Genomic DNA, 12763 nt, shown 5'->3' with positions numbered 1-12763 from the left:
CTCCCAGCTCAGTGATCGCTCTGTGAAATGGGGTGACAGTAGCTCTCTTACACATTTTTGTGGGGATGAAAATGGCTTAGGACTTGTAAAGGGCTTGGAGTAGCGCCTCACAATTGTTGATGTAAGGTGCTTGCTTTATTATTATGTGGATTCACATGTATTTATTTTAACCCCACATTTATATATATAAATGTTTGTTGCTGTTGTGTTAGTCACCTCAGTCCAACTCTTTTCGACCTCGTGGACTGTAGCCCACCAAGCTCCTCTGTACATGGGATTTCCCAGGCAAGAATACTGGAGTGGGTTGCCATTTCCTTCTCCAGGGGATCTTCCTTGTCCCAGGGATCAAACTCGTGTTTCATGTGTTGGCAGGTGGATTCTTTACCACTGAGCCACCAGGGAAGCCTATAAATATGTGTATATGTATATATATCGAAACCTCTGCTTGCATATGAAAACATCTGGATAAAAAATAAGCTAAAATTCTAAAAACAGTTCTCTTCATCTGTATTTCTAAAATAGCCCTCATCAGCATATTACTGTTGTAATCAAATACATAAGTGTCAATAATTCCATACAACAGCCAGAAATTGGTAGGGAGATATTCTTGTGACATTTTGTACAAAAAGGTCTTTTTGAGTCTCAAAGCTAAGAGGCTAATAATAAAAATACTGACCACAAAACTGAAAACTATAAGTCAAAAATACTGGGAGAAAATCCAAATAGCCATCTCATTAAAAAAAAAAAAAAAACAAACTGCAGGGTAAAAGAGTATCCAAAGGATATCAGTGTATCCAAAGGAAAATATTGACATCCAAACTAAAACTGGGTTATGGACATGATCCAACCCTTCACAAACAAAAGATAAAATTAAAAGAAAATGGGGACTTCCCCAGCAGTCCGTTGGTTAAGACTTCACCTTCCAATGCAAGAGGCGTGGGTTCGATTCCTGGTTGGGAAGCTGAGATTCCACATGCCTTGTGGCCAAAACACCAAAAGATAAAACAAGCAATATTGTAACAAATTCAATAAAGACCTGAAAAAAGGTCCACATAAAAAAAAAAAAAAATCTGGGGAGGAGCCAAGATGGCGGAGGAGTAGGACGGGGAGACCACTTTCTCTCCTGCAAATTCATCAAAAGAATAACTGAACGCAGAGCAAACTTCGCAAAACAACTTCTGATCGCTAGCTGAGGTCATCAGGCACCCAGAAAAGCAGCCCATTGTCTTCGAAAGGAGGTAGGACAAAATATAAAAGATAAAAAGTGAGACAAAAGAGCTAAGGACGGAGACCCGTCCCGGGAAGGGAGTCTTAGGCGGCATTGCTTGGGGTAGGGTCCGGGCCTGAGTGCCCTGAGGACAATCGGAGGGAGCGTCTGTGAGTTGCCAACTTGAACTGGGGGAGACCAAAAGAGGGAGAGTAAATTAACCAGCCCGAACACACTGCCGGCCGTTCGCAGAACAAAGAGACCGAGAAAGTCCAGAGAAGAGCTCGCAGGCTGCGGACCGGCCCAGCCCCGCCGGAGGCAGGAGGCAGGGGGGAGGGGAAGGTCGCGGAGAGACACAGGGAGCAGGCACCCGACCGGCGCGGGTGGGGACTGGGGCTGGGGACGCGGAGGGCAGAAGGCGCACGCACCCGACTGGCGCCAGCGGAAACTGAGACTGGGTCCGTGGAAGGGAGTGGGCGCGCCACACCTGGGGAGAGTGCGCCCACCAAGCCACTGGCTGCCTAGACTGCTCTGACGGGGAAGGCACAGAGAGCAGGCGCAGCTTTTCACTCCGCGCTTTTGTGGAACACCCGAGGGCTGGAACCTCGCGCAGCGCAGGCCGCGCTCCATATAGAACAGCCGGGAGCCTGAGCAGCGCAGACGGAGAAAGCGGCGTCGGCCCCTCCCGGCAGCGCCAGCCCGTCCCCGCGGCGCAAGTCCGTCCCCACAGCGCCAGCCCCTCCCGGCAGCGCCAGTCCGTCCCCGCAGCACAAGCCCGTCCCCATAGAGCCAGCCCCTCCCTGCAGCGCCAGCCCCTCCCTGCAGCACCAGCCCCTCCCTGCCCCGCAGAGCGACGGAACTAGCTACCTGAATAAGAGTCCACCTCCGCCCGCCTGTGTCAGGGTGGAAATGAGGCTCTGAAGAGACCGGCAAACAGAAGCCAAATAAATAAAGGGAACCGCTTCAGAAGGGACTGGTGCAACAGATTAAAATCCCTCTAGAAAACACCAACTACACCGGAAGGGGCCTGCAGATATCAAGAAGTGTAAGCTGGAACGAGGAGCTATCTGAAACTGAGCCGAACCCACACTGACGGCAACAGCTCCAGAGAAACTCCTAGATATAATTTTACTTTTTTCTCTTTTTTTATTTTTTATTTTTTTATTTTTTCTCTTTTATTTTCCTTTAAAATCCCCTATTACTCCCCCATTACTCCTTAACTTTCATTTCCATAGATATTTACGATTTTTTTAATTAGGGGAAAAAAAAATTTTTTTTCTCTTTTTTTTCTTTTTCTTTTTTTTTTCTTTTTTCTTCTTTTTTTTTTCTTTCCTTTTTCTCTTCTATTTTCTATTTTTCTTTTTCTCTTATTTCTTTTAAAGTCCTCTAGTACTCCTCTACTACTCCTTAATTTTCATTTTCAATACACTATAACCTTACAAAAAAAAAAAAGAAAAGAAGAGAAGCCCTATTTTTAAACCGAAGATTATTCTCTCCCAATCTTGACTCTCTGTTTTCTACCTCAGAACACCTCTATTTCCTCCTTTCCCCTTCTCTTCCCAATCCAATTCTGTGAATCTTTGTAGGTGACTGGGCTACGGAGAACACTCTGGGAACAGACAGATGCGTAGATCTGTCTCTCTCCTCTTGAGTCCCCCTTTTTCTCCTCCTGCTCATCTCTATCTCCCTCCTCCCTCTCCTCTTCTTCATGTAACTCTGTGAACCTCTCTGGGTGTCCCTAATGTGGGAGAATCTTTTCGCCATTAACCTAGAAGTTTTCTTATCAGTGCTGTATAGTTGGAGAAGTCCTGAGACTACAGGAAGAATAAAACTGAAATCCAGAGGCAGGAGACTTAAGCCCAAAACCTGAGAACACCAGAAAACTCCTGACTACATGGAACTTTAAGTAATAAGTGACTGTCCAAAAGCCTCCATACCTACACTGAAACCAACCACCACCCAAGAGCCAGTAAGTTTTAGAGCAAGACATACCATGCAAATTCTCCAGCAACGCAGGAACATAGCCCTGAACATCAACATACAGGCTACCCAAGGTCACACCTAACACATAGACCCATCTCAAAACTCATTCCTGGGCACTCCATTGCTCTCCAAAGAGAAGAAATCAAGTTCCACGCACCAGTACACTGACGCAAGCTTCCCTAACCAGGAAACCTTGAGAAGCCAATCGTCTAACCCCACCCACTGGGTAAATCCTCCACAATAAAAAGGAACCACAGACCTCCAGAATACAGAAAGCCCACTCCAGACACAGCAATCTAAACAAGATGAAAAGGCAAAGAAATACCCAACAGGTAAAGGAACATGAAAAATGCCCACCAAGTCAAACAAAAGAGGAGGAGATAGGGAATCTACCTGAAAAAGAATTTAGAATAATGATAATAAAAATGATCCAAAATCTTGAAAACAAAATGGAGTTACAGATAAATAGCCTGGAAACAAAGATTGAAAAGATACAAGAAATGTTTAATAAAGACCTAGAAGAAATAAAAAAGAGTCAATTAAAAATGAATAATACAATGAATGAGATCAAAAACACTTTGGAGGGAACCAAGAGTAGAATAACGGAGGCAGAAGATAGGATAAGTGAGGTAGAAGATAAAATGGTGGAAATAAATGAAGCAGAGAGGAAAAAAGAAAAAAGGATCAAAAGAAATGAGGACAACCTCAGGGACCTCTGGGACAATGTGAAATGCCCCAACATTCGAATCATAGGAGTTCCAGAAGAAGACGAAAGGCCATGAGAAAATACTCGAGGAGATAATAGCTGAAAACTTCCCTAAAATGGGGAAGGAAATAGCCACCCAAGTCCAAGAAACCCAGAGAGTCCCAAACAGGATAAACCCAAGGCGAAACACCCCAAGACACATATTAATCAAATTAACAAAGATCAAACACAAAGAACAAATATTAAAAGCAGCAAGGGAGAAACAACAAATAACACACAAAGGGATTCCCATAAGGATAACAGCTGATCTATCAATAGAAACCCTCCAGGCCAGAAGGGAATGGCAGGACGTACTGAAAGTAATGAAAGAGAATAACCTACAACCTAGATTACTGTATCCAGCAAGGATCTCATTCAGATATGAAGGAGAATTCAAAAGCTTTACAGATAAGCAAAAGCTGAGAGAATTCAGCACCACCAAGCCAGCTCTTCAACAAATGCTAAAGGAACTTCTCTAGACAGGAAATGCAGAAAGGTTGTATAAACGTGAACCCAAAACAACAAAGTAAATGGCAACGGGACCACACCTATCAATAATTACCCTAAATGTAAATGGGTTGAATGCACCAACCAAAAGACAAAGATTGGCTGAATGGATACAAAAACAAGACCCCTATATATGCTGTCTACAAGAGACCCACCTCAAAACAAGAGACACATACAGACTAAAAGTGAAGGGCTGGAAAAAAATATTTCATGCAAACGGAGACCAAAAGAAAGCAGGAGTCGCAATACTCATATCAGATAAAATAGACTTTCAAATAAAGGATGTGAAAAGAGACAAAGAAGGATCAAAGGATCATGATCAAAGGATCAATCCAAGAAGAAGATATAACAATTATAAATATATATGCACCCAATATAGGAGCACCGCAATATGTACGGCAAACACTAACGAGTATGAAAGAGGAAATTAATAGTAACACAATAATAGTGGGAGACTTTAATACCCCACTCACAACTATGGATAGATCAACTAAACAGAAAATTAACAAGGAAACACAAACCTTAAATGACACAATGGACCAGCTAGACCTAATCGATATCTATAGGACATTTCACCCCAAAACAATCAACTTCACCTTTTTCTCAAATGCACACGGAACCTTCTCCAGAATAGATCACATCCTGGGCCATAAATCTGGTCTTGGAAAATTCAAAAAAATTGAAATCATTCCAGTCATCTTTTCTGACCACAGTGCAGTAAGATTAGATCTCAATTACAGGAAAAAAATTGTTAAAAATTCAAACATATGGAGGCTAAATAACACGCTTCTGAATAACCAACAAATCATAGAAGAAATCAAAAAAGAAATCAAAATATGCATAGAAATGAATGAAAATGAAAACACAACAACCCCAAACCTATGGGACACTGTAAAAGCAGTGCTAAGGGGAAGGTTCATAGCATTACAGGCTTACATCAAGAAACAAGAAAAAAACCAAATAAATAACGTAACTCTACACCTAAAGCAATTAGAGAAGGAAGAAATGAAGAACCCCAGGGTTAGCAGAAGGAAAGAAATCTTAAAAATCAGGGCAGAAATAAATGCAAAAGAAACTAAAGAGACCATAGCAAAAATCAACAAAGCTAAAAGCTGGTTTTTTGAAAAAATAAACAAAATTGACAAACCATTAGCAAGACTCATTAAGAAACAAAGAGAGAAGAACTAAATTAACAAAATTAGAAATGAAAATGGAGAGATCACAACAGACAACACTGAAATACAAAGGATCATCAGAGACTACTACCAGCAGCTCTATGCCAATAAAATGGACAACTTGGATGAAATGGACAAATTCTTAGAAAAGTATAACTTTCCAAAACTGAACCAGGAAGAAACAGAAGATCTTAACAGACCCATCACAAGCAAGGAAATCGAAACTGTAATCAAAAATCTTCCAGCAAACAAAAGCCCAGGACCAGATGGCTTCACAGCTGAATTCTACCAAAAATTTAGAGAAGAGCTAACACCTATCTTACTCAAACTCTTCCAGAAAATTGCAGATGAAGCTAAGCTTCCAAACTCATTCTATGAGGCCACCATCACCCTAATTCCAAAACCTGACAAAGATGCCACAAAAAAAGAAAACTACAGGCCAATATCACTGATGAACATAGATGCAAAAATCCTTAACAAAATTCTAGCAAACAGAATCCAACAACATATTAAAAAAATCATACACCATGACCAAGTAGGCTTTATCCCAGGAATGCAAGGATTCTTTAATATCTGCAAATCAATCAATGTAATACACCACATTAACAAATTGAAAGATAAAAACCATATGATTATCTCAATAGATGCAGAGAAAGCCTTTGACAAAATTCAACACCCATTTATGATTAAAACTCTCCAAAAAGCAGGAATAGAAGGAACATACCTCAACATAATAAAAGCTATATATGACAAACCCACAGCAAGCATCACCCTCAATGGTGAAAAATTGAAAGCATTTCCCCTGAAATCAGGAACAAGACAAGGGTGCCCACTCTCACCACTACTATTCAACATAGTGTTGGAAGTTTTGGCCACAGCAATCAGAGCAGAAAAAGAAGTAAAAGGAATCCAGATAGGAAAAGAAGAAGTGAAACTCTCACTGTTTGCAGATGACATGATCCTCTACATAGAAAACCCTAAAGACTCTACCAGAAAATTACTAGAGCTAATCAATGAATATAGTAAAGTTGCAGGATATAAAATTAACACACAGAAATCCCTTGCATTCCTATATACTAACAATGAAAAAACAGAAAGAGAAATTAAGGAGACAATACCATTCACCATTGCAACAAAAAGAATAAAATACTTAGGAGTATATCTACCTAAAGAAACAAAAGACCTATACATAGAAAACTATAAAACACTGATGAAAGAAATCAAAGAGGACACAAACAGATGGAGAAACATACCGTGTTCATGGATTGGAAGAATCAATATTGTCAAAATGGCTATTCTACCCAAAGCAATCTATAGATTCAATGCAATCCCTATCAAGCTACCAACGGTATTTTTCACAGAACTAGACCAAAGAATTTCACAATTTGTATGGAAATACAAAAAACCTCGAATAGCCAAAGTAATCTTGAGAAAGAAGAATGGAACTGGAGGAATCAACCCTGCCTGACTTCAGACTCTACTACAAAGCCACAGTCATCAAGACAGTATGGTACTGGCACAAAGACAGAAATATAGATCAATGGAACAGAATAGAAAGCCCAGAGATAAATCCATGTACCTATGGACACCTTATCTTTGACAAAGGAGGCAAGGATATACAATGGAAAAAAGACAACCTCTTTAACAAGTGGTGCTGGGAAAACTGGTCAACCACTTGTAAAAGAATGAAACTAGAACACTTTCTAACACCATACACAAAAATAAACTCAAAATGGATTAAAGATCTAAATGTAAGACCAGAAACTATAAAACTCCCAGAGAAGAACATAGGCAAAACACTCTCTGACATAAATCACAGCAGGATCCTCTATGACCCACCTCCCAGAATATTGGAAATAAAAGCAAAAATAAACAAATGGGACCTAATGAAACTTAAAAGCTTTTGCACTACAAAGGAAACTATAAGTAAGGTGAAAAGACAGCCCTCAGATTGGGAGAAAATAATAGCAAATGAAGAAACAGACAAAGGATTAATCTCAAAAATATACAAGCAACTCCTGCAGCTCAATTCCAGAAAAATAAATGACCCAATCAAAAAATGGGCCAAAGAACTAAACAGACATTTCTCCAAAGAAGACATACAGATGGCTAACAAACACATGAAAAGATGCTCAACATCACTCATTATTAGAGAAATGCAAATCAAAACCACAATGAGGTACCATTACACGCCAGTCAGGATGGCTGCTATCCAAAAGTCTACAAGCAATAAATGCTGGAGAGGGTGTGGAGAAAAGGGAACCCTCTTACACTGTTGGTGGGAATGCAAACTAGTACAGCCACTATGGAAAACAGTGTGGAGATTTCTTAAAAAACTGGAAATAGAACTGCCATATGACCCAGCAATACCACTCCTGGGCATACACACTGAGGAAACCAGATCTGAAAGAGACACGTGCACCCCAATGTTCATCGCAGCACTGTTTATAATAGCCAGGACATGGAAGCAACCTAGATGCCCATCAGCAGATGAATGGATAAGGAAGCTGTGGTACATATACACCATGGAATATTACTCAGCCGTTAAAAAGAATTCATTTGAACCAGTCCTAATGAGATGGATGAAACTGGAGCCCCTTATACAGAGTGAAGTAAGCCAGAAAGATAAAGAACATTACAGCATACTAACACATATATATGGAATTTAGAAAGATGGTAATGATAACCCTATATGCAAAACAGAAAAAGAGACACAGAAATACAGAACAGACTTTTGAACTCTGTGGGAGAATGTGAGGGTGGGATATTTCAAAAGAACAGCATGTATACTGTCTATGGTGAAACAGATCACCAGCCCAGGTGGGATGCATGAGACAAGTGCTCGGGCCTGGTGCACTGGGAAGACCCAGAGGAATCGGGTGGAGAGGGAGGTGGGAGGGGGGATCAGGATGGGGAATACGTGTAAATCTATGGCTGATTCATATCAATGTATGACAAAACCCACTGAAATGTTGTGAAGTAATTAGCCTCCAACTAATAAAAAAAAAATAATAAATTTAAAAAAAAAAACAACTCAACATTCAGAAAACAAACAACAACAACAAAAAATCCTTAAAAATATTAAAAGAAAAATGACCTATAACATCTGTGTACCAGCTAGTATTCCAAGAAATACATACATAGCTTTGTGTTCATAGCTTTGTGTTCACCAGATGGACAAAGAAATGAATAATAACACTTTGTGTCAGTGAAGTAGCAGCAAAAATAACTGTATAAAAATATTAAGAAAAAAAGAAAAGCTTTTTAAACCTTGGTATTCTGAGTGTGGCCATGGGCCCAGCAGCATCAGACAGCATCTGGGAGCTTATGATGGAAATGCAGACTCTCAGGGCCCTCGCCACACCTATCGAGTCAGAATCTGCATTTGACCACGAGCCCCAGGTGGGCCACTGGGCACATGCTGGCTTGAGGAGTGTTGCCCTAACACACTCCTTCTGGGAATAGATTGGCACAAACATTCAGGACAGGAATGTGGCAACATGGACTAAGAGCTTTCAAAAATAGTCATGCATTTAGGTTCAAGCGTTCCACTCCTGTGTATTCAGCCTGGGGAGATAATTAGAGAAATTAAATGTGCATTTGAATTATACTTTTAATAGCAAAAATTTGGAAGCAAAAGTCCAATAGTTGGAGGTCAATGAGGTGGAGAAATGATATGCTAGTACTAAAAAGAAAAACCTTACTGAATATTAAAAGTTATGAAAAAGTCCATGATAAATAAAATAGAAAAGCATGCCAGAAGTGTAAACTCACATAATTATTTTAAAACCAAACGCGTTCACAAATATTTTAAGTCTAGAAGAAAATACTATAGAATCTCTGAGTCAATTGTCTTTTGAAATACTTTTTCTTACACTATCATATATCAGTAGTGAATATATATTACCTTAAGAGTTATTTAAAAAATTATCTGAAAAAGGACTGCAATTACTTATGGTATCACAAGCAATAAAATATGCTCTCAGCCCCCTAGCCTGGCTAGCGTTGTTGTACCATTTTCTTTTATATTCACTGGTTTGAAAAAGTGGAAAAATGGCAACTCATTATTGTTTTAATTTAGAATTACTTAAAATTAATGAGTTCTACATTTATTTTTAGAATCTGCTCTGGCACTGAATAATTTAAACTACATTATTAAATAATGCAGCTCATATTCTAAAATAAAATGAATACTTGTTCAGTCCAGTTTACTTTAAATTTCAGACTATTATGCTGTGTAGGCTTGCTTGGCACAAAGATTTGTATTCACCTCTTTCATACACTCACTGGTATTTTAATTGTTGATGAATTTTTAAGTCAAACCAGTCAATCTTAAAGGAAATCAACCCTGAATATTCACTGGAAGGACTGATGCTGGAGATGAAACTCTAATACTTTGGCCACCGGATGTGAAGAGCCAACTTATTGGAAAAGACCCTGATGCTGGGAAAGGTTGAGGGCAGGAGGAGAAGGGGGCAGCAGAGGATGAGATGGTTGGATGGCATCACCAACTCAATGGACGTGAGTTTGAGCAAACTCTGGGAGATGGTGAAGGACAGGGAAGCCTGGCATGCTGCAGTCCGTGGGGTCGCACACTGCTGAGCCACTGATGGCAGGCCTTCCCTGATGGCCCAGTGGCTGAGACTGTGCTCCCAACACAGGGGACCTGGGCTCCATCCCAGCTCAGGGAACTAGATCCCACACTCTGCAACTAAAGATCCTGCATGCCACAACCAAGACCTGGCACGGCCAAGTAAACATATAAATATTTTAAAATTATGTGTTTTAAAAAACCAAAATAATGCCAAACCCTATACCTTCAGATCGTCTAGGTTGGATGGGAGTGGGCCTGGCTTGAGAGAAGAGACACCAGTTTGTCCAGAAAAGCTGTTTTTGGCAGGAGACAAAGGGGTATTGCTCAATGGTGCTGAAGCAGCGTTTGGATTTCTGGCCATCTGCTCATTTGGTTCCCTGTAAAACAAACACAGAAGAGGTACTGAAAATACAGTCAAATTTATGTATGGGGATATGACATTGTGATTTATAATAGGAAATGTATATATTTGGTCTTCATCCTGGTTTCTGGCACAGCTCCTAAAACCCTGGGGGTTTCCTAAGTTATGAGAACAAGGCTGTCTTTTGTTATCCTAATGAGGTGACTGTTGGAAGCCAGGTAAGCATGGAGGCTGGTGGCCTGGAGACTGAACCATGTGATTAGAGAGTTGGAGTTTTCAGTCCCACCCCTGACCTCTAGGGAAGAGAAAAAGCTGAAGGTTGAGTTGATTCACAATGGCCAATGACCTACTCAATAATGTAATGAAGCCTCTATAAAAACCCAAAAGAATGGGGTTCAGAGAGCTTCCGAGTTTTGTAATAGGTGGAAATTTTGGGAGAGTGGTGTATCTGGAGGGACATGGATGCTCTGCCTGACTCCCATGTACCCTGCCCCGAGCCTCTCTTGCATCTGGCTGTTCCCATGAGGAGCTATGTGCTTTTACAACAGACCAGTAGTCTATTAAGTAAAATGTTTCTCTGAGTTCTGTGAGTAACTCCAGCAAATTAATTGGAACCCAAGGAAGAGGTTATTGGAACGTCCAGTCGATAGCTGGTCTGTCAGAAGGACAGGTGACAACTTGGACTTGTGACTGGTGTCTGGAGGGTGAGGGGCCAGTCTTGGGGGACTAAGTCCCAAGCTGTGAGACTGAGATCCAACACCATCTCTGGGGCATCAGAACTGAATTGACTGTGGGACCCCCCCCCCGCCCCCCCGCACCGACCCTAGCTGGTGTCAGAGAGGTGTCTGGTGGTATGGCGAAGTCTGGGTGACCTGACCACCAGGACGTGGTGTGGTGTGGGACCCGCTGGGGCCTCTGATGGAGAAGCCACAGCCAGCCTCCATCCCCAGTGCCCCCCGCCCCCCACCCCTGGGCTTGCCTGACTTACTTGAGTGGAGCTGCGTGCAGCCCGGGGTAGCTGAAGCGGTGCTGCTGCTGCTGGCTGAGGATCTGCAGCTGCAGGAAGAGCTGCTGCTGCTGGAGCAGCCGGGCGTAGGCGGAGTCCATGGGCGGAGGGGACTTCTCCGCCTTCTGGTCCGGGGGGATGTACTGGTGGTATTTGAGCTTCTTCACCTTTGGCTTGGGGTCCTTGGGCTTTTTGTGGCGGTTCTTGCTGTCGCTCAAGGACTTGGACTGCAAAGTGGGTGGAGAGACGGCATGTGCTTTTAGGTGGTGGATGGGAACGGCTTGGCATCAGGAACATTATCTCTAGATTTTATCTGATAGATGTTCTTGAGCCCCCAACACACAATATAGCAAAGACAGGAGGCACAATGAGATCCGGGACGTTAAGGTACCTAACAAACAAATCCATGCAAATACAACGCAAAGGACGGACACTCCTTAGGCAGGAAGTCTTAAGTCTTAGAAGTGGCTTCGGGGAACCTCCTTCCCAGAACAGAGAGGTAAGTCTATGTTTCAGTGAGGCCAGCTTCCTAACCCAAAACCTAAATCTGATGACTAATGAAGATGACATTCTGTTCTCGGGTTAGATTCATAAGAAGGTTCTTTTTTTAAAAAAAAAAATTTGACATGGATCATTTTTAAAGTCTTTATTGAATCTGTTGCACTGTTGTTTTTCTTTTGGTTTTTTGGTCGTGAAGCACGTGGGATCTTTGCTGCCCAACCAGGGATCAAACCCACACTCCCTGCACTGAAAGGGGAAGTCCTAACCATTGCACCACCAGGGAGGTCCCAAGAAGGTTCTTTCGTCTGTATGCGTGTCATCATCTTTCGGGAAGCTCCTTGTGAGCTGACTTATTAACAACATGAAAGAAGATGAAATTAATGCTGTCTCTAAAAACCCAAAAGGTGGATTCTTGTTGCTTCTAAATCAATTCCCCTTCCCACCAAATACTGATATAAGATCAGGAAGTGACACCCTCTGAACTAAAGATTCTTCACTGACTATAGGAAGGACAAGTCACCCACTGAGACCTTTCCAGAAGTTACCAATCATGACGTACGGTTTGGACCCTTGAAAAAAGTTAAAGACAGAGGCCTGGAAGTAAAGACACGTTTTTGAACATGGTATAGTCATCCAACTGTACCACATCTCAATGACCCCAACCTGCAAGTTGGGTAAAATATT

At 41.6% G+C, this 12763-nt stretch overlaps 1 protein-coding gene across 7 annotated transcripts in view; it reads right to left on the bottom strand.

Moving 5' to 3' along the window:
• The window catches only part of MYOCD (myocardin), a 95891-nt gene that overhangs the window by 18472 nt on the left and 64656 nt on the right, over nucleotides 1-12763 (bottom strand). For all 7 annotated transcript variants that reach the window (XM_043903881.1, XM_043903882.1, XM_043903879.1 and 4 more), the window contains 2 exons: nucleotides 11561-11805; nucleotides 10435-10588 (listed from right to left, as the gene is read on the bottom strand). In XM_043903881.1, coding sequence (XP_043759816.1) covers nucleotides 10435-10588; nucleotides 11561-11805 — 399 coding nt within the window. The remainder of the gene's footprint in view (nucleotides 1-10434; nucleotides 10589-11560; nucleotides 11806-12763) is intronic.

This window comes from Cervus elaphus, chromosome 5, assembly GCF_910594005.1.
Source record: "Cervus elaphus chromosome 5, mCerEla1.1, whole genome shotgun sequence".
Taxonomy (NCBI): Eukaryota; Metazoa; Chordata; class Mammalia; order Artiodactyla; family Cervidae; genus Cervus; species Cervus elaphus.
This window is presented reverse-complemented; position numbering and strand designations above follow the sequence as displayed.